This window comes from Acipenser ruthenus, chromosome 20, assembly GCF_902713425.1.
Source record: "Acipenser ruthenus chromosome 20, fAciRut3.2 maternal haplotype, whole genome shotgun sequence".
Taxonomy (NCBI): domain Eukaryota; kingdom Metazoa; phylum Chordata; class Actinopteri; order Acipenseriformes; family Acipenseridae; genus Acipenser; species Acipenser ruthenus.
In genome coordinates this window covers 8,158,374-8,181,081 of record NC_081208.1, presented here as the reverse complement: position 1 = coordinate 8,181,081, position 22,708 = coordinate 8,158,374, and the positions used below count along the sequence as shown (strand labels likewise).

Genomic DNA, 22,708 nt, shown 5'->3' with positions numbered 1-22,708 from the left:
AGTAACTGATTTTGTTTTGTTTTTCCAGCCCACCGAGTATGCGGGCTGAAGCAAGCCTGCGTATATAACTCAACAACGGGGCACAGCAGAGCTGGGTCCCGGTGGATGGATATCATAATACATTTTATTTTTAAAACTGCAAGGCAGTAAAGAAAAAACACATATACACACACACACACAACAGCAATGTTGTGAGGGTAAGATAGCAGTCACCACGGCAGCGCGTGTAACTGCTTTTAGACAGCGCATCGAGTAGGTGGGCTGAGACAAGCCGGCAGAAGCCGCTCAACAGCGGGGCCAGCAGCGCTGGGTCCCGGTGAAAGTAACACTGCAGGGCAGTAAAGAAACAAAAATACACGCACTCCACGGCAAGCTGTGCAGGTAAAAATAATAGTTACCACGGCAACGCGGGTAACTGATTTTGTTTTGTTTTTACCAGCCCACCGAGTAGGCGGGCTGAAACAAGCCGGCGTAAGCATCTCAACAGCGGGTCTCAGCAGAGCTGGGTCCCGAAGGAAGAATCGCGCTTGTATCGTTTTTTTTATTATTTTTAAAACGCAAGGCAGTTAAATAAAACCACACAACAGCAAGCTGTGAGGGTAATAAAGTAATAAAGATATGGGCTGACTTTGTGCATTAGCACTGAGGCACTGCTCGCACTACGTTGAACACTGGTAAGTGTTAACGTAGTGTGTCCACTCACTAGCGTTACAGCAAGGTATTAACACTGCGCACTGTGCGTCGAGTGTAGAACCAGTTTACGTATGCACCGTGCACTATGTACACCGCGTGCAACATGTATGCTGAGCCCCGTGCGCACCGAGTATCCTGTTTTCACACATACTGTGCAGCACCGGGAGCTACCTGCTAGGTTGAGCAGTGCTTACGCAATAATTTGTGCGTCCCAAGCACACTGTGTACTGCCATTCAAGATGCTAGGAGGGAGTCCTGAGACAGGACGTCTGGTTTGTGCATAGCACTAAGCACTGCTTTCACTGAGTTTGACCCACAGGTACTAACACAGTGTAAACTTCGCTAGCGCTACAGTAAGGCTATTAACACCGCTTACCCTGCGCCGGGTACCGTAGGCACAAGTGCACCGTGTACTACGCAGCGTATGGGCACTAGTGCACAACCAACTACGCCTGCACCGTGTACTATGTACACCGATTGAGCTGAGCTCCGTGCGCATTGGTACCGTGCAGCACCACAAGCTATGCGCTAATAGAGCAGTACTTACGCAACGAGCGCAGCGTGCAACGCACTGCTTGCCTCGAGCGTTCCAAACGCCTTGCGCAATGGGTACCGTACACTGCGTAAACTGCGTACCGTGCGTAACTGCACTAGAAAGGGACTAGCACCTGCGCACTGCGTACACCAATACGCATCCTGCACTGCGCATTACGCACCGCGATTAGAATCACGGGCTATGCCGCCGCGGCCGCTACTCAAAGTGCGTACCCTAAACGCTGGTCAACACATACACCTGGTCAGCGCGGTGGGACAGAGGCCGAAGCCGTGGTGGGTTATGTTTTATTCAGACAAAGTATCACAATTTCTAATGATAAATTAGTGAAGGAGAGAGAGAGAGTACACCGAATGCACATGAACCGACTCACCGCAGCGGTCAGGTTCGGCCGGCGGCTTCACTCGACAACTGGGATACGGCAGCCCCGAGGAGGAGAACGCGGCTGGGTCACTCGACAGCGAGGTTACGACCAGTTCAGGCCCCGAGGAGGATACTGTGTTACTCTCAAGAAGAAAAGACAACTCACTCGCGGATGACTGCACAGACAGTCGCTCAGACGACAGACAGGTTAAAAAAAGAGCGGCCTACCACGCAGTGGGGGAGGCGAGGTATGACACGGGCCAGGTTTTTGGGATGGAACCGCATAACAGTCTCGCGTTTTGATTGGTCCATGTCTGTCACATGAATATGTCGTCACACGAGTGGAAAAGCTTGCAGGCATTTTTAACATTGTGATCAGATAGAGAGAGTGATCTGCTTTCCACAACCTTACCATTAAAATATAATGTGGTATTACGCTGTACTGATATAACAAACTATGGGTGATTACTTTATATGAATTATCATGTTATGCACGAATGCATGTAAGAATTGACTTTCTCTGGTGGTGTACTTTTTTCTTTCAAGTAGCATATATCTATAATCGTTTTTGCGATATATTTTAATATAAAATGTATACACTATTGCAGTTTTGTTACAGGATACATTAGTTTATCTCTAATGTAATCACAGTTTTACATATAGACTTGGTTTGCAGATAACGTCCCAAATACTGCGCCGCTTTTGTTTTTAGATAACGTCCCAAATTCTGGACCGCTTTGGTTTTTAGATAACGTCCCAAATTCTGGGCCGCCTTGGTTTTTAGATAGCGTCCCAAATTGCATTTTCGAATTCAGCTCAGTTTTGGGGACTCAGCTGACAACCGAGTTTACCATAAACTGGATCGTGAGTTCATTTGAGAGTAACCCATAGTACATGAATCAAAGTTAATGTATTTTTTACTCTCCCCAGAAATATATATATATTTTTTTTTTATGAAAAAACAGAAATAAAATGTAAATGTTAAAAAAAAACGTATTTCTTATTACATGTAGAAACTACATTGCACTGAAATAGATACAGTGCCTTGCGAAAGTATTCGGCCCCCTTGAACTTTGCGACCTTTTGCCACATTTCAGGCTTCAAACATAAAGATATGAAACTGTAATTTTTTGTGAAGAATCAACAACAAGTGGGACACAATCATGAAGTGGAACGAAATTTATTGGACATTTCAAACTTTTTTAACAAATAAAAAACTGAAAAATTGGGCGTGCAAAATTATTCAGCCCCTTTACTTTCAGTGCAGCAAACTCTCTCCAGAAGTTCAGTGAGGATCTCTGAATGATCCAATGTTGACCTAAATGACTAATGATGATAAATAGAATCCACCTGTGTGTAATCAAGTCTCCGTATAAATGCACCTGCACTGTGATAGTCTCAGAGGTCCGTTTAAAGCGCAGAGAGCATCATGAAGAACAAGGAACACACCAGGCAGGTCCGAGATACTGTTGTGGAGAAGTTTAAAGCCGGATTTGGATACAAAAAGATTTCCCAAGCTTTAAACATCCCAAGGAGCACTGTGCAAGCGATAATATTGAAATGGAAGGAGTATCAGACCACTGCAAATCTACCAAGACCTGGCCGTCCCTCTAAACTTTCAGCTCATACAAGGAGAAGACTGATCAGAGATGCAGCCAAGAGGCCCATGATCACTCTGGATGAACTGCAGAGATCTACAGCTGAGGTGGGAGACTCTGTCCATAGGACAACAATCAGTCGTATACTGCACAAATCTGGCCTTTATGGAAGAGTGGCAAGAAGAAAGCCATTTCTTAAAGATATCTATAAAAAGTGTCGTTTACAGTTTGCCACAAGCCACCTGGGAGACACACCAAACATGTGGAAGAAGGTGCTCTGGTCAGATGAAACCAAAATCGAACTTTTTGGCAACAATGCAAAACGTTATGTTTGGCGTAAAAGCAACACAGCTCATCACCCTGAACACACCATCCCCACTGTCAAACATGGTGGTGGCAGCATCATGGTTTGGGCCTGCTTTTCTTCAGCAGGGACAGGGAAGATGGTTAAAATTGATGGGAAGATGGATGGAGCCAAATACAGGATCATTCTGGAAGAAAACCTGATGGAGTCTGCAAAAGACCTGAGACTGGGACGGAGATTTGTCTTCCAACAAGACAATGATCCAAAACATAAAGCAAAATCTACAATGGAATGGTTCACAAATAAACATAGCCAGGTGTTAGAATGGCCAAGTCAAAGTCCAGACCTGAATCCAATCGAGAATCTGTGGAAAGAACTGAAAACTGCTGTTCACAAATGCTCTCCATCCAACCTCACTGAGCTCAAGCTGTTTTGCAAGGAGGAATGGGCAAAAATTTCAGTCTCTCGATGTGCAAAACTGATAGAGACATACCCCAAGCGACTTACAGCTGTAATCGCAGCAAAAGGTGGCGCTACAAAGTATTAACTTAAGGGGGCTGAATAATTTTGCACGCCCAATTTTTCAGTTTTTTATTTGTTAAAAAAGTTTGAAATATCCAATTAATTTCGTTCCACTTCATGATTGTGTCCCACTTGTTGTTGATTCTTCACAAAAAATTACAGTTTCATATCTTTATGTTTGAAGCCTGAAATGTGGCAAAAGGTCGCAAAGTTCAAGGGGGCCGAATACTTTCGCAAGGCACTGTACGTGAAAATTAATTAAAGCAGTCGTTTTCCTTTATTAAAGACTAATAGTGAAAATAAATGATTGTAGTAATTTTTCTTTTACCCTACCCTTCCCAGTCTTTTCCGCGCCCCTCTTGCTTAAAACCTGCACTCAAATTCCCCTCCACACACGTGTACCACAATGCAACCCCTACATGCATACACCACCATGCAACCCCTGCAGGCACACACCACCATGAAACCCCTACATGCACACACCACCATGCAACCCCTACATGCACACACTACCATGCAACCCCTACATGCACACACCACCATGCAACCCCTTGCACGCACACACCACCATGCAACCCCTACATGCACAGACCACCATGCAACCCCTACACGCAGACACCACCATGCAACCCCTGCACGCAGACAACACCATGCAACCCCTGCACGCACACACCACCATGCAACCCCTGCACGCACACACCACCATGCAACCCCTGCATGCATACACCCACCGTAGCAATTCTTTGCAAAATATATTTTCGGGTATTCAGCCCCATTCATGTCTATGGCAGTGTTAAAAAACACATTTTCAGTCATATCTCTCGAACCAGAGCACCTATAACCACTGTTCGAAGGGTTCTAGAACAGCCTGAATGTAATATGCTCAGTTTCGTAGCAATTCTTTGCAGAAAATATTTTCAGGGCGTTCAGGGTGTTCAGCCTCATTCATGTCTATAGCAGGGTTGAAAAACACATTTCAGGCATATCTCTCGAACCCGAGCACGTAGAACCACCATTCAAAGTGATATAGACTCAGGGGAGCACCCCAAACCACCCCCTAAAACGGTGTGGTGGTTCACCCAAAAACTCATGTCATGATGAAAAAATTCACTTTGCTAAGCCGTCCTGGCATATGAACCATGAAAATGGTGACTCCTTGTGTGGGGCCCCATGGGGCCCCGCCGCAAAAAAAAAATCAAGTTCCTAACCCCCACAGAACCCGAGATACGCCCTGTCAAAAATGTCCAAAAACTACCCTTTTCAGGGTCATATCTCCATGACCCTGGGGCCTAGAAACCGGGTTGTACTTCCTAGGGTCATGTCTGGAGGCCCTCTTTCACAGGGAGCCACCCGTTTTCAAATGCTACATTTTCAACAAATTTACACATTTTCAGCATGATGGCATGTCAAGGTTGCTTCCAATAGCTTTTGAGCTCCAGGTTGGCAAAACAAGTCTAAACTGGTGTTCTTTCTAGCTGGGGACACGTCGCTTGGAGGGATCGACAGGGGCCCCGAGGTGGACCTCCGTACCGATTTTCAAGTCTCGGGGACCCCCGGAACTCGAGATACAGCACAGTGAAAAATGTCTATGGGAAATCCCATTATAAAACCCCTTTGGGGCAACGCCCACCATCTGGCGGTGGGGTGGCGTATGAACCTGTGGCCGATGTCTTTCTTTAGCTAAGACTCTTGTGCACACAAAGAGTGCCCTTCTGTGTTCGTTGGCCCAGGGGTCATGGAGATACGAGTACGATAAGAGACCACCCCTTTCCCTATGGCAAATCCCATTATAAAAACACCACTGGGGTAAGGCTCGGCCAATGGCTGTCGTGGGTCGTACGAACTCGAAGGAACCCATTTTGTTTAGCTAAGAGTGTTGTGCATCTAAAGAGAGTACTAGCGATTTTTTTGGCCCAGGATTTGTGGATTGTGGACTCATGGGGTACGCAGCCACTTAGCAACTTGCAAATTGGTACTGCAATTTAAAGGCCTGTAGTGTCAGACTGGTAGTCCCTAACTGATTCAAGTGTTTTTGGAATGATTCCTGCAAAGACGGATTTTTAAGAAAAAGAGATATTGACAAACAGCATTTTGCTTTATATGCAGAAACGGGCAACTACAAGAGGGTGTCAAACAAGCTGTGAATGTCCTAGGAGGCTACAGAGTACCTCTGGGTATGAATCCAGATGCTCGCAGTACCAGTTCTTAGATGTCCGAAACCACTGTATCGCTGTATAACTGTATACCCTATAAATATCACTTTTTATTGTGTATTTGAGGAACACACCAATTACAAACTTCAATTGAATTGCTGTGCTATCAGAATATCAGTGTATAACTTTGCTGGGTATTGCAGTGTATGCTGGGTATCAAAAGGCCTTCACTTTTACAAAAGGCTGTCAAAATTTAAAAAAGGCTGTCAAAGTTACAAAAAAATAGGTGTGCTCCTAACCCAATACTTGTCTTTTTAATTCTGTGCATCCAAATACTTGTAGTTAAAAGTTTTAAGAATTAAGCCTACTGCTTGTTGTTCTGTCCTAAACCAGCAGTTTGTCACCCAAATTTATTAAATAAACGGGGGGGGGGGTCATCAGATTATTCTCCATTTTATTGTAACTGAGGTACCGTTCAGTTGAGCGAAAATTGTAAAGGCGTACTCGAGCTGAAACCTCCAGATAGAAGGGGTACAGTTTCAAAAAAAGGTTGAAAACCCCTGATCTGCAGTATAAACTATCAGGAATAGATAAGGGAAATGTTGACTAATACAATACAATAGGATTTATTTGAAGTTGTTGAAGGGCACTGGTCTCTTAAACCCAGAAGTTCTGATAAACCCCTACGCCTCACTATATATTGATGGACATTACATAAGCAAATGAGATGTCTTTTTTTTTTTTGGTATACCATGTTCCTAAATGTTTTCTGGGGGGAGTAAAAATACATTAACTTTGATTCATAAGAACATAAGAACATAAGAAAGTTTACAAACGAGAGGAGGCCATTCAGCCCATCTTGCTCGTTTGGTTGTTAGTAGCTTATTGATCCCAGAATCTCATCAAGCAGCTTCTTGAAGGATCCGGGTGTCAGCTTCAACAACATTACTGGGGAGTTGGTTCCAGACCCTCACAATTCTCTGTGTAAAAAAGTGCCTCCTATTTTCTGTTCTGAATGCCCCTTTATCTAATCTCCATTTATGACCCCTGGTCCTTTTTTCTTTTTTCAAGTCAAAGAAGTCCCCCGGGTTGACATTGTCTATACCTTTTAGGATTTTGAATGTTTGAATCAGATCGCCGCGTAGTCTTCTTTGTTCAAGACTGAATAGATTCAATTATTTTAGCCTGTCTGCATACGACATGCCTTTTAAACCCGGGATAATTCTGGTTGCTCTTCTTTGCACTCTTTCTAGAGCAGCAATATCCTTTTTGTAACGAGGTGACCAGAAGTGAACACAATATTCTAGGTGAGGTCTTACTAATGCATTGTAGAGTTTTAACATTACTTCCCTTGATTTAAATTCAACACTTCTCACAATATATCCAAGCATCTTGTTAGCCTTTTTTATAGCTTCCCCACATTGTCTAGATGAAGACATTTCTGAGTCAACATAAACTCCTAGGTCTTTTTCATAGTTCCCTTCTTCAATTTCACTCTCTCCCATATGATATTTATAATGAACATTTTTATTTCCTGCATGCAATACTTTACACTTTTCTCTATTAAATTTCATTTGCCATGTGTCTGCCCAATTTTGAATGCGGTCTAGATCATTTTGAATGACCTTTGCTGCTTCAACAGTGTCTGCCACTCCTCCTATTTTTGTGTCGTCTGCAAATTTAACGAGTTTGCTTACTATACCAGAGTCTAAATCATTAATGTAGATTAGGAATAGCAGAGGACCTAATACTGATCCCTGTGGTACACCACTGGTTACCTCACTCCATTTCGAGGTTTCTCCTCTAATCAGTACTTTCTGTTTTCTACATGTTAACCACTCCCTAATCCATGTGCATGCATTTCCTTGAATCCCTACTGCGTTCAGTTTGAGAATTAATCTTTTATGCGGGACTTTGTCAAAAGCTTTCTGGAAATCTAAATAGACCATGTCGTATGCTTTGCAGTTATCCATTTTCAATGTTGCATCCTCAAAAAAGTCAAGTAGGTTAGTTAGACACGATCTCCCTTTCCTAAAACCATGCTGACTGTCTCCCAGGATATTGTTACCATATAGGTAATTTTCCATTTTGGATCTTATTATAGTTTCCATAAGTTTACATATAATAGAAGTCAGGCTTATTGGTCTGTAGTTACTTGGTTCAGTTTTGTCTCCCTTTTTGTGGATCGGTATTACGTTTGCTATTTTCCAGTCTGTCGGTACAATCCCTGTGTCAAGAGACTGTTGCATGATCTTGGTTAGCGGCTTGTAAATAACTTCTTTCATTTCTTTGAGTACTATTGGGAGGATCTCATCCGGCCCAGGGGATTTGTTTATTTTAAGAGCTCCTAGTCCCTTTAACACTTCTGCCTCTGTTATGCTAAAGTTATTTAAAACTGGATAGGAACAGGTAGACATGTGGGGCATGTTGTCCGTGTCCTCCTTTGTAAAAACCTGCGAAAAGTAATCATTTAATATAGTTGCTATTTTTTTCTCTTCATCTATGATTTTGCCATTTGTGTCTCTTAGACATTTAACCTCCTCTTTGAATGTTCTCTTGCTGTTATAATATTGGAAAAACATTTTGGAATTGGTTTTGGCCCCCTTAGCAATATTGATTTCTATCTCTCTCTTGGCCTTTCTAACTTCCTTTTTGACTTGTGTTTGCAGTTCCAAGTACTCTTTCTGTGTGCTTTGTTTTTGGTCCCTTTTAAACGCTCTGTAAAGTACCTTTTTTCTCTGAATATTTTTTTTAATTGATCTATTAAACCATTTTGGCCATTTTGTTTTAGATTTAGATTTGTCTACTTTTGGGATGTAACTGTTTTGTGCCTCTAGTACTACATTTTTAAAAGACAGCCACCCTTTTTCTGTGGATGTTTTCTCTATTTTACTCCAATCTACTTCTATTAGTCTCTGTTTCATACCTTCGTAGTTTGCTTTTCTAAAATTGTAAACCTTAGCTTTAGTCATTACTCTTGGGGTTTTAAAAAATATTTCAAATGAGACCATGTTGTGGTCTGAGTTGGCCAATGGCTCTCTGACCTCTGTTTTAGTTATTCTGTCTTCATTATTTGAAAAGACTAAATCAAGGCATGCCTCCCCTCTAGTCGGTGCCTTGACAAATTGCGTTAGGAAGCAGTCATTTGTCATTTCCACCATTTCAATTTCGTCCGCCGTGCCCCCCATTGGGTTTTCCCATTTTATATGGGGGAAGTTGAAATCCCCCATTAGTATGGCTTCTCCTTTGCTACATGCATTTCTAATGTCACTGTACAACAGATTATTTTGCTCAGCGTCTGAATTTGGCGGTCTATAGCATGCTCCTATTATTATGCCCTTTGAATTTGTGTCCATTATTCTGACCCATATTGATTCTGCATTGTTTTCTTTGTCCTGATTTAACACCTGGGCTTCAAGGCTATTTCTTATGTATAGCGCTACCCCTCCGCCTCTTCTGTCCTGCCTGTCTTTCCTATACAGTGTGTACCCACTAATATTATATTCGTCTCCATCACTCTCAGACAACCAAGTTTCTGTAACACCTATCACATCGTAGTTACTTGTTAGTGCAGTAGCTTCAAGTTCTAACATTTTGTTTCTGAGACTTCTAGCATTAAGATAAATACATTTAATAGTGGTCTTACCTGAGCTGTAGCCCTTGTTTTGATGTAGTCTCCCTTCTGTTTTTTTGTTTTCTCCCCCCTTCCTTTCTAGTTTAAATGCTTCTGTACCGCCTGAAGGATCCTTTCTCCCAGTAGATTGGTTCCCTTTCTGTTTAAGTGCAGTCCGTCCCACCTGTATAGATAGTCCTTGTTGTAGAAAGTGCTCCAATGTTCAAGAAAGGTGAAGCCTTCCTGTGTGCACCATGATTTCAGCCATGCATTTTGATTTTGTATTTCCAGCTGTCCATATGGTCCTTTGCAAGGCGCCGGCAGTATCCCAGAAAATACCACAGTTTTGGTCTTGTCTTTTAATTTCCTTCCTAGCTCTCTGAATTTGTTTTGCAGGGATCTTGGCCTGTCTCTTCCAATGTTGTTTGTACCAATGTGGACGACTACTACCGGGTCATCTCCTGTTCGTGTACTAAGGGTTACTCTTAAATGAATTAACGGTCCAGTTTATGGTAAACTGTGCATGCATGACTTAGAAACTCGGCTGTCAGCTGAGCAGAATATCTCAAAAACTGGCCTGAATTCGAAAATGCAGAATTCGGGACGTTATCTAAAAACCAGAGCAGCCCAGAAATTGGGATGTTATCAGAGCGGCCCAGAATTTGGGACGTTATCTAAAAACCAAAGCGGCCCAGAATTTGGGTCTATATGTAAAACTGTGATTACATTAGAGATAAACTAATGTATCCTGTAACAAAACTGCAATAGAGTATACATTTTATATTAAAATATATCGCAAAAATGATTATAGATATATGGTACTTGAAAGAAAAAAGTACACCACCACAGAAAGCCAATTCTTACATTCGTGCATAACATGATAATTCATATAAAGTAATCACCCATAGTTTGTTATATCAGTACAGCGTAATACCACATTATATTTTAATGGAAAGGTTGTGGAAAGCAGATCACTCTCTCTCTCTGATCACAATGTTAAAAATGCCTGCAAGCTTTTCCACTCGTGTGACGACATATTCATGTGACAGACATGGACCAATCAAAACGCGAGACTGTTATGCGGTTCCATCCCAAAAACCTGGCCCGTGTCATACCTCGGGGAGGCCGCTGAAAGACAGAAAGAAAGAACTCGGTCTTTTTTCAAGAGTCGTTGATTCCAGGAAAGCGGCAAGCCAGCTTTCAGCACGAATGCATGGGAAATACAACTGACCCGAATCAACTCGAGAGCTATTTCTTATCACTCAGCTAAACACCGAGGTCTTGCTTTACCGTCTTGAGAAGGAAAAAGAGGGAGATCTTCCTGTGAGTGACGGTTTTCCCCTCGGTGGGCGGGACCGAGTGCGTCATCCCAGTAAGGTACCTTCGACAGCTCTGATATAGGAGCTCAGCATTACCTACCACAAGGGCAGGAATAGCCCATACATAACACTATGTAACACAATTTTTGTTCCTGGGTAGTAAGTGTTATTTCCTAATTGCTTATGCCTCAAAAGTATAGAAAATGGCTATTATTCCCCACAAACTTTGCTTTTGTGACCAGGACAGTGATATTTTGAAATTTACCTATTTCCAATGAGAAAACGGGCGAATTTGTGTCTTTTCGTTCACATAAAGTCAGAAAAAAACAACATATGAATCCAAATTAACATGTATTTATACTAAAGTAATACAAAAATGACTACAAAAGATTTAGAAGTGAGTAGTTTTTTGAGATTTACGATTATACTGTAAATCACTTTCACGAATCAGCCCCCAAATGTAGTCTCCCATCATGTTCTCGTTATACTGTCCTTGGTAGCGGCGTTCAAAGTCCAGTATATCCTGGTGGAAGCGCTCGCCTTGCTCCTCCGAGTACGCTCCCATGTTCTCCTTGAATTTGTCAAGATGAGCATCAAGGATATGGACTTTGAGGGACATCCTACAGCCCATTGTGCCGTAGTTCTTCACCAGAGTCTCAACCAGCTCCACATAGTTTTCGGCCTTGTGATTGCCCAGGAAGCCCCGAACCACTGCGACAAAGCTGTTCCAAGCCGCTTTCTCCTTACTAGTGAGCTTCTTGGGGAATTCATTGCACTCCAGGATCTTGACTAATGTGTAAGAGATTCTCGCAACATTTTTCATATATGATATATTTTTTCAATAACATTGAAAATTGTAAAACATTTTAAAATTAAAAACTTTTACAATTTTAAAAATTTTAACAAATTTTATAACATAACATTCCGAGCAACAATTGTCCATCTTACCTTCCAGAGTTTTTTTGCAGTGCTCGCAGGTGAAATGAGATGCCCAGGGTTTGTCTTGTCGACAGGCATGCCGAAATATGCCTTGTAGGCCTCACACATCTTAGTAGATGCTTCCACGGAGTACTTTTTCGCTCTTGTCTTGATAAATTGGCCGCAGACATAGCAAAATGCGTCTGCCGGATGCTTGCAGCCTCTTGATGCCATCTCAGAAAAATGCAGATATGTATCCACTTAGGCAGCTGGAACTAAACTGAACTGGTGGGCTTAAGGCCCCTGTATTTATACTACTATTTATATTACTGGAAAGGTCTAGAAAGTTCTAGAAGTTACTCCAAGTTTACTCAGCACTGAATCTATCTGGAATGTTCTGGAAAATAGGTAAATTTCAAAATATCACTGTCCTGGTCACAAAAGCAAAGTTTGTGGGGAATAATAGCCATTTTCTATACTTTTGAGGCATAAGCAATTAGGAAATAACACTTACTACCCAGGAACCAAAAAAAAAAAAAAAAAAAAAAATTGTTACACGGTGTTATGTTTGGTGGTCGTCTTCGATTTGAAAGGCAACTCTGACACACCTTGTTCCCTCAGTATACACATAGACTTGCATGGTAGGAGACAAAGAAACAGTCGGGCTAAACGCTAGCGTACATTTAGTATTTCCACTACCCTCGTCAAGCTGGTCAGAATTCACCGGATCCGAAAACAATATACGTTTGATTTCCATTTATGGATTTAACCGATCGGGAGAATTTGGCTAGGCAAAACTGTCAGTCTTTAAACTGGTATTGCTTTGTCACTGCCGGCGGCTTTGCCAAGAAGACTCCTCATAAAGAAAAAACAATGGACTGCTTCGTGAGGTTTGTGCGAATTTTTATTAAAGTTAGTTCATGTTTTTATAAATTCTTGTATTGAACGTTTAATATCGCATCGTTTATGATATGTAGATGGCTATATAGATTGTACATACAGTAGTGACCTGTGTGTTTCTGATATGGAAATTGTTTATTATTGTAAATGTATATGGGAAGCATCTACCGGCAGTGGTATACACCAAGTATTATATATAATATAGTTAACGTAATATCACCATGGGCGTCCACAGAGTTATTTTTTACTGCTGCACAGTAAGGGGAATTTAAGAATACACGTTACTATCTCCACATCTATAGAATTATTTTAAACACACAGGAACGTGCAGGAATAAAAGTTAAAAAAAAAAAAAAAAAACAGTCATAAATGTAGTGTGCTTTATTAACAATACAATTATACATATACTTTTACATATATACATATACAATTATACATATAGCAGCAGTGTGGAGTAGTGGTTAGGGCTCTGGACTCTTGACCGGAAGGTTGTGGGTTCAATCCCCAGTGGGGGACACTGCTGTTGTACCCTTGAGCAAGGTACTTTACCTAGATTGCTCCAGTAAAAACCCAACTGTATAAATGGGTAATTGTATGTAAAATAATGTGATATCTGTATGATGTAATATAATGTGATATCTTGTAACAGTTGTAAGTCGCCCTGGATAAGGGCGTCTGCTAAGAAATAAATAATAATAATAATAATAATACTTTGTAAAGAAGAACAACCACAACCAGGTAGAGCAGGAAGTGTAAAATATAAGACAAAATGTCACCTGTACTGACATATGGCAGTAACGAGGTGCATGCTAAAAACACGCCGCTCCAACCTAACTGAAAACTATTTAAAACAAACATAGTCATCACGCGTAGGTTTTTGTGGCAGCACAGCCAGATCCTAACACACCTCACTAGAGGTACAGGATTACAGACTTGTAAATGGCCAGCAGCAAGCCGTTTAATTATACTCAGTTTAAATGTAAGCATAATTTAGTGAGTTGGGTAAAAAGTATAGAAACATGTTTAGAATTATCAGATGAGGACTAGTTGATGCCTGTGTCTCAGTAGTCCTCTGGGCGAGTACTTAAAACAAATGTACACATATACTCTCACGTTCAAAAAATGCAGAAAAGTCAGTTTTCTAACTGGGTGTAGCAGTGGTGAATAAACATTCACAAATAATGCTTAGAAAACAGTCACTCAGAACTGAAACCTCCCTTCATCTCCCAGTGCCAACCAATGACGTTTTACGTTTGTGTTCTGTGAAATGTGAAGTTTATCGTTTGAATTTACTGAAACACGTTGCATCCTTTAAAGTAAGTGTAAAGTCATTTTACAAAAATGTGGAGATCATTTATACTGTGTTACGACCCTGACTGAAGATGTAATTAGCAAAGGGGGCCCGTTGTACTAACGAGGTCAAACAATAGGCCACGTTTTACTAAACATCTTAAAACTAAAAAAACAAACAATTATCATAGTGAACATTATCGTAGTACGTTGCTTAAAACATAATAACACAGTATATTCACAATAAAGTTGAGTTCTTATCTATAAACAGTAACACGTTTAAGGGACTCGCTGTCTGTAGCTTGGTGTTTACATTGTCGTCAACATATTTTAAGTGATTGGAAGCTGAAAATACTTTTTTTTAAAACACACTTTTCTTATAGCAATACAGTACTGGTGAGCGATAATCAGTTCGTTTGAAAGCCAGGCATTAATCACTGATAATAGGGGCACAGGCGGTGATTCTGTGAGCACTCCGGGGCTCAAGCACCAATGGGGGAAAATAAGGTCCCGCATAGTGCAAATAAATCACCTGTTTTGTTTCACAAGCAGAACTGTTATTGCAGCATTTAAAAATATATTATCCGTTTATACAAAGTCTCCCAGCTTTCTTGCGTTTCCCTGTTTTTTATTTTGTATTTGTTCGGAGAAAGTACTACAAGCAAAAATAAATTGCATTGCACATGTTATGTCTTCTTCAGTTACTATACTATACTTAAATGTGTGTTTTAGATTTTAATTTAATATTTTTTATTCATTTTCTGCCAGTTTGAATATGCTTGATACAATGTTTTTTTTTTCAGAAATGGCAGTTTTTAAAGGGAAATAAAACAAAAACCGTCAAAGTATGAGTATTATGAATGTTATTTATGTTTACCGGAGTATTTATACTTCCACAAAATACAGAAAGATGGTGCTTCACTGTTTTGTATTTAATTATACAACGAGTTGAAAACTGCCAAGTTCATGAGTATCAGAGCGCTCTGAGTTCAGAGTTCGCCATAGAGGAAGAATCGCCAGGTGCCTCTTTCAGCGTGCCTAACAGTTTCATCCCGAGGGCTACGGTGAAACGTACTGTCTTTAAATTGGGACTTTAATGAAGACCGCATGTGTACGTGAGTACATTAATTATTGTAGATAATAATTCATAGCTAGACAGCATTTTTGTAAATAGCAACCCTAAAAATTTCAGGCTAAAACTCCAAACTTTCTCAGCGCTAAGCCTCTTAAAAAATAAACAAACAACAAAAAAAAAATCTCAAAAACTGCACATCTGACCTGAACGAATTCAGCCACGCCAAGAGACATTTACCTAAAAGACCATCCATGCAAAATGCCGTGCCAGTCCATTTAACAGGGTCGAAATTATTAAAGTGCAAAAATTGGTGTTTAACAATCAAGCCTACTCAACCCTAAATAGTACCGCGTCACTATAAATACCCTTAGAGTAGCATTTAATCTGTGAGCAAATGCACAGCAAATCAAAGTTTACATGTTTATAAATGCAGTAGAAAGGTAAAGCACATACTGTATATGTGCACATAAATCCGCTAAAATAACATGTGATGAAAACCAATACTGTAAATGTGCCTCCATATTGACACCGCCCAGCAAACAATTTTATGTTATCTGAATGTTAAAGGAAGGTTACTCGTAACTTATCAGAACGTTACCAAGTAACCTTAGAGAACGTTAATATGGAAAGTTCTGTATTTGTTCATAGAACGTTACTCCCTAACGTTATTTAATAACCTTCTGAGAACCTTTGTGAGCACTAAATTTGAGCAAATAAAAGAAGCAACCACTATTCATTTTCATCAACATGTTCTTTATTTTATCCTTTTTTTTATTTTAATATTTAATATTTTTTTTAATCAATTCAGCATTAGTCTGCTGGCCACCTCATCTTCTACCCTTTCCTTGGACTTGTTCAGCCTTTCCTAAAAGGAAAAACAGTATGTGCTTAATTCAAGTTTAATTGTAGTCACTTAAGTTGTTTAGTAATATACAGACACACATTAGTTCTCAATGTACATGTCAACTTGATATAGAACAGCTCGTTCCTATTCAATCATATGTCTAAAAATAATCCCAATTGTTGTTGAACATGCTTAATAATGCATTCTGTATCGTTGAAAAATGACTATGGGTCATATAAATATTATGTTTTAATGTAACTGAGTAAAACAATTGGGTCACAAAAAGATTCAGTATTATTATAATGATTATCCATACAAAACTATATTTTCTTGCCTTGCGTTTTTTTTCCCAATGGGTTTTGCTTCTTGTAATTCTATGCACTTGTACACTGTCATGTCTCATGACAAATGAAAAAGATCAAATGTGAAGAAAGGAATGCCACTCATTTTTAAACACAGTGTATATTTATTGAGAGTTTTATATGTTGTGTATTGATCATTTATTAATTGAACTGTGCTTCGGTAAAAATGTATTCCACCATGCATTGTACTATTTTGCACAGTAAAAAATCCTCAACAGCCAATCAGCATGCAGCATCCAAACATTCCATTTTATAATATATAGCTGGAGATTTGTAGCTCCGACTGCTGGATGTATTCATTCACATAGATCAATTTCTGCTGTCATTAAAAATAAAAGTCCGTTTTTTTCCCTCTCTATGTTCGTGTTAATGAAAAGTAAACTAGAACCGTTCTTTAAAACTCCAGAAACAAAGAAAGGTAAGTCTACGATTATTCTTAGTATTCTAGTGATTATTTTTTTTTTGCATGTTTTTCTGTCATCTATACTGTTTATTGTGTGGTCCGCCGAGATCAAAAAATAATTCAGGTGGTCCGCAAACAAATAAAATTTGAGAACCACTGTTCTATAGCAATAATTACAGCATTTCTTTGAAAATGAATTGATTTGGAGTTAAGAATCATACATATTTTACCAGAAAACACTTTATTTTAGATTGAATGAAGTTCATATTACAGTAACGCTGTGGTCGCATTGGTAAGTAAGGACAGGTCATCATAAGCAGAGCACATATTAATATTATGTAGTTAAAAAAAAAAAAAAAAGACTTATCACAGTATATTAACACATCTGTTGTGGGCTAAGTAGGGATCTTAATGAAAACATTTAACAAATAATTACATTTAACCAACCTGGGTGATAAAATACAATGCCGCAGTTACATCTGCTGTAAATCCGGATAGCTACGATTAGGTAATTAATAGAACTGCTGTATAATCCTAAAATCGTACAAAGTCATTGTAAACATCCTTTTTAATGCAGTGCACGTTTAATTAATGGCACTTTCTCATGATGCAAGATGTCCAAAATATTAGCATAGCTCCTTCTTAATGAAGTCTGCGCCATTTTATCGCATTTAAAGGGTACATAAGGACCTTTTTATTTTATTGTGTTACATGTTCCTGTGTGTTGCTACAACTGTTTATGTAAGGTGTGTGTATTGTTTTAATTTAATTTTTTTTACCTTTAAATTGCATTCCTTGCCTCAAGATGGGCAGCAGTGTAGAGTAGTGGTTAGGGCTCTGGACTCTTGACCGGAGGGTCTTGGGTTCAATCCTAAGTGGGGGACACTGCTGCTGTACCCTTGAGCAAGGTACTTTACCTAGATTGCTCCATTAAAAACCCAACTGTATAAGTGGGTAATTGTATGTAAAAATAATGCGATATCTTGTAACAATTGTCAGTCATCCTGGATAAGGGCGTCTGCTAAGAAAGAAATAATAATAATAAAGATGGCTTCCCATGTACCTGCATGGACCTCTCAAAACTACATTTCCCATCATCCTCCTGCTCGCATATGCAACTGAGATGGATTTACCAGTGAGCAGGAGGATATGTCCAATTTACTCCTTGGTGGCTTCTCTTATGAATTTGCAGACAACATGAGAAATTTGGGTGCGATCTTTGACCCAAATCTTTCTTTTGAGACATCAGGAATATTACTAAAATGTATTTTTATCATTTAAGAAATATCGCCAAATTGATAAGTATTCTTTCCCACTCAGATACTGAGAGATTTTTGCATACTTTTGAATCTTCTAGAATTGGTTACTGTAATGCTCTATTCTCTGGTACTCATAGCCATGTTTTATCTTGACTGCAACTTATACAAAATCTTGCAGCTACAATTTTAACTGGGACTAAGAGACGAGATCACATTACTCCTGTGCTAGCATCTCTGCAATGGCTTCCAGTCCGATTCAGGATAGATTTCATGTTGCTTTTAACTTAAAAGGCATTAAATGGTCTTGCACCGTCGTATTTAAATGATCTTTTAATACCATATATTCCTAGATGCTCACTCAGATCACAGAATGTCAGGTTGCTTACTGTCCCACAAATTCAAAAAATAAAAAAAACACAGGTGATAGAACATTCAGTTATAGAGCCCCAAAACTGTGGACTGATCTGTGTAGCTCTGTAAGGGAAGCACTGTAATGGAAGTTTTCAAACACCCTTGAACCTAAGTTTGGTAAGGAGTCACCCTTCCTGGTTCTTTATCCCAGCCTGCGTGTTGACTCAATGAGGAGACGTTGTAGTTCAATCAAAAGCTTTTAATGAGTTTGCAAACTGGTGTGCTCAACAAAGCAACGTGGACTCTGTTAGCAATCAGCAAAGACACACACCGAGCTAATTTTAAATGCAGCTTATATAGTTTTCTGAAACATCATACAAGAAGGAAATTAAACAGTGTAACCATATAAGGATTAGTTTTAAGGCTTAAAGGAAGTAAAGGCCATTTAGGGCCGCAGTCACAAGAAAATTGATTCCATTTCTTAGAATCAGAAAAAAACAGTCATAAGACAAATGCACGCTAGACATGACAGCTAAAATTAGTTTACTGGTTGCTCCTTGTTACCCACAAAGGTTGTTTACTTTAGATTCTCATTGGTTCGTCTGAATAGAGAGGTTAATAATAAGTCTCTGATTGGTTGTTGCTACTCCTGCCGGTGGGGGCAGTTCAGGCAGACTTTCTAGAAGCTTCTCAACAGTTACATGTGGCGCTGTGCCAAAAGGAAACTTATGTCTGTCATACCTCTAAAAGTATATAAAATATAAAAGAGAAATAAACATACACAAACTACCCTTTCTATCTTATTTCAGTTCCCAGTATCCTAGAGATACCAGGTAGGGCTAGTTCTTACCCTCATTGTTCCATCTATAAGCTCTTTGTACTGTTAATGCTGTGTCTAGCTTTATTGAGTTATTTAATGCTATTTAGGCAATACCTTATAAGAAAATAATCCACTACATTCCCTCATTTGGTACCGTGCCAACCCGGTACCATAACTAATCATGATATTCTATCATACCTAAACTCAACCCCTCTTCCTCTTTACCTTCAGTGGCGAGGAGGGGCATGGTCAAATGTTTAGTGGTGCTAATAGCCCGGTATGCGGGAACACAATACTTCATTGGCTAGCCCTGTAAGTAATCTCTTTTGTTTCTTAAGCACATATTTCAAATAACAGAATAATAAAATAGCAAAAGACAAAACCAATAATGAAATAAGCGAGGACCCCTGTCCCACCACATTCCACTAGTCAGCCCAGTCCACTCCAGCACTTTCTCCAGCTAATCCACATAGGATACCCCACCCATGTGATCAGGCATCTGCTAATATCAGTTGACCAGCGTTGCCCGCCAGCGACGCCTGCACTCTACTAACTATTGAGTGAACGTCCATAAGCTGCTTGTTAATGTGTGCCAATGCCACCAGCATACCTGTTTGATTGATTGTCTTCATCCATTCTTCAGCATCTTTGTTAATGCCTGTGATGTTAATAAGTGGAGTGGGGTGCATGCTCAGGTGTCCCACAGTCACAACACCCTGCGGGTGAAAACACACAGCCGTCGACATGAGGCTTACCTGGCCGCTACTTCCCACCCTCATGCTTGAGGTGATTGCACACCATGTTCCATTTCTCATCTGAGTATATCTTTCGTACCCTAGCTTTGGTGTACCGTTGCTTTCATCAATTGCATTGACAGGTTAGTGCTGTTAGCACGGTCACACAGAACAGCATCACCAAATTCAATACACTCGGTGGCTTTGAAGTACAGGGTGGCATTTTTGAGCACGCTGATCAACCCATGTTATTTGTGGGACCATAACCTGTGTTCCAATTACTACCCCTAGACTACTATCCAGGTACTGTGGTGGACCCGACCGGTGGTATGTGGCACTATTAAAATAAAACAAATACCTTCATCACATCGTTCAGTACATATCAGTATCCGGTCATACCCCACATAACACCTGTTCTCTCCAAGCTGTCAAATTTACATCTTCAATTATTGTGTCAACCGTCTTTCACCAGTCATTTGTTCAGCCATGGCCAATCTCTGAATGGCATCACCTGTTTTCAGAAACCGGCCATAGTTTTCATTGTCCTGCTGTATACTATCTATGGAATTGAGGCTTGAATTCACAGCCCCGAACCACCCAGCAATGTCGTCAATCAGACCCCTCCTTTGACGGCCACCTGCGTTATGTTGGTATGTATCCAATTCACGATTAAAAGTTTTATTCAATATTTTAGTTAATAGGCTAAACTCACCACACCTTTTGGTGTAATGTCATTCGGTATCTTCAATGTTCATTTTTACCAACGTTTGCAACCAGGTTGCTCCCATCACAAATGGTTTTGCCTCTCCCACAGCTATCAACCTGTCTGGGGAAAGGGCATTAGTGGGGGACATTGAGTGGAGTGGAACTGTGGCTTCATACCCCCCATACACCATGTATTTTCACAAGTACCATCACACGCACTGAGTGCACATTAACACATGTCCAATTGCTTGTTGCATTAGTTTGTTCCTGTTGTCACTGTTTGGCACAGTTTTTCTCGTCCAGAGACAGTCCACCTCCAATGACGCATAACTGCTTACAGTTCGGTTGCATATTGACTCATACTGGACCCCTCTTACTGTTAGTCGCCATATCGCAAGTAGAACATTGTTCAAACTGTGTTGGAGTCATTGTATTATTCTGGCTTATCAAACACACAGGCTGCCACGTTCCCTCTATGTTACTCTCGAAGGAAAGTGGTCTTTGTCGTTGTCTAAAGATTCACGTGCAATTCTCCCAGGGGGCCCCCAAAGCTTGTCTCTCTGCACACGCCTCGTTCCACGCCCAGAAGTGTGGAATCCTCTCCGACTCTGGAATGACATAATACCTGGAACACAAATCATGTTACTGTCCGTTGCTGCTCCCGCTGTCTGTGGAAAGAGATATACCATTAGATTTGGGGTATTCAGTGTCAGCAAATTCAAACTGAGATGTATCCACGCGGTGGTACCGTTTGGTCTGTGTCCAACGTACTCACTTAACCCCATGTGGGAGCTTCACTGCTACCCTAGTTTGTGTCACCATCAGCACTATGTATTAACCAAACCGTTAACATCTCTTTTCTCTTCTTGTGTCTATTTTGTGTGTCTATAATAGACTGCTGTTTCTGTGCAAGAATGACAAAATATATCTACTGACACAGCTGCTGTTTTGTGGTTAACAGGAAACCGCACTGCTTCCTTAGCCAGTTTCAGCCTCCTCGTTGCTTTTGTGCTTTCACTTTAGTTGACTGTGTGTGTTGTCCAGTTCTTTTACTTGGTCCTACAACGAAACGGTCACCTACGCCCGAGATTACCACAATTGTCACATTTAGGCTTCTGCCCCTGTTTGCAATCTGACCTTTGTGTCCCATTTTACCACAGGTCTGACATGCTCAATCAAATTGTACAGCACTTATTTTCTTTTTTTTTTTTCTTTTTTTCTACTACACATGATCTACTACCCCTACTACCCCTCCTTTGGACACATGGTCAAGACCGTGTGCCCACTTACACATCATGGGGTACCAGGCGTGTGGCTTGTTCAATTGTTGCTTTCAAGTATGGTCTTTGGTCTCGTATTGTATCATCTTTTGAGTAGGTACTGTCCCTCTCCACGTAATTTGGCTAGAATCCCTGCTTCGCATGTTCCCATGGTCAATGTCCACACCTCAGTTTCAGTTAATCCATGTGACAAAGCCTATTGCTCTACCCTAATTCGATAGTGTTTTTTTTTCTTTTTTTTTTTTTTTTTTACGCATTTGCATTCAATCTGACAGGCATGCTCCTAATGACTATTTTTCTAACAGCGTTAGTGCGTAAACTGTCATTTCCTTTTCCCCATTGTGCTTCTCACGCACTCTTACTGGTAATGCAACTTTATTTATTTATTTATTTATTTTATTACCCCTTTTTTTTCCCATCGGTTCCTGCTGCTTTTACTGCACTAGCATTTGCTGTTCGACTTGCAACTTGATATGCTAGGTTATGTTACTTAATGCACGAACCTTGCAGAATTCCTTTCTTTGTTTTTCCAATTGATTTTGACATACGGATATAATTTTGACACATTACATCGTCTTTAACACCTGATTCATATTATTGCCGTACCACCTTTAGCATAGGAATCAACTTGTCTATGCCCCAGCCTACC

General features: G+C 40.3%; 1 protein-coding gene across 5 annotated transcripts in view; it reads left to right on the top strand.

The window, feature by feature from the left end:
* Positions 1-1,390: 1,390 nt before the first annotated feature.
* Positions 1,391-22,708, top strand: part of LOC131698855 (alpha-1,3-galactosyltransferase 2-like) — a 28,914-nt gene continuing 7,596 nt past the window's right edge. The window contains exon 1 of one of the 5 annotated variants that reach the window (XM_058993426.1): positions 1,391-1,521. In XM_058993426.1, coding sequence (XP_058849409.1) covers positions 1,430-1,521 — 92 coding nt within the window. In that variant the 5' untranslated portion in view covers positions 1,391-1,429. Of the gene's footprint in view, positions 1,522-12,621; positions 12,927-14,104; positions 14,253-14,320; positions 15,342-22,708 lie in introns of those variants that run through there. The other 4 variants (XM_058993425.1, XM_058993429.1, XM_058993427.1 and 1 more) reach the window with 4 other exon arrangements.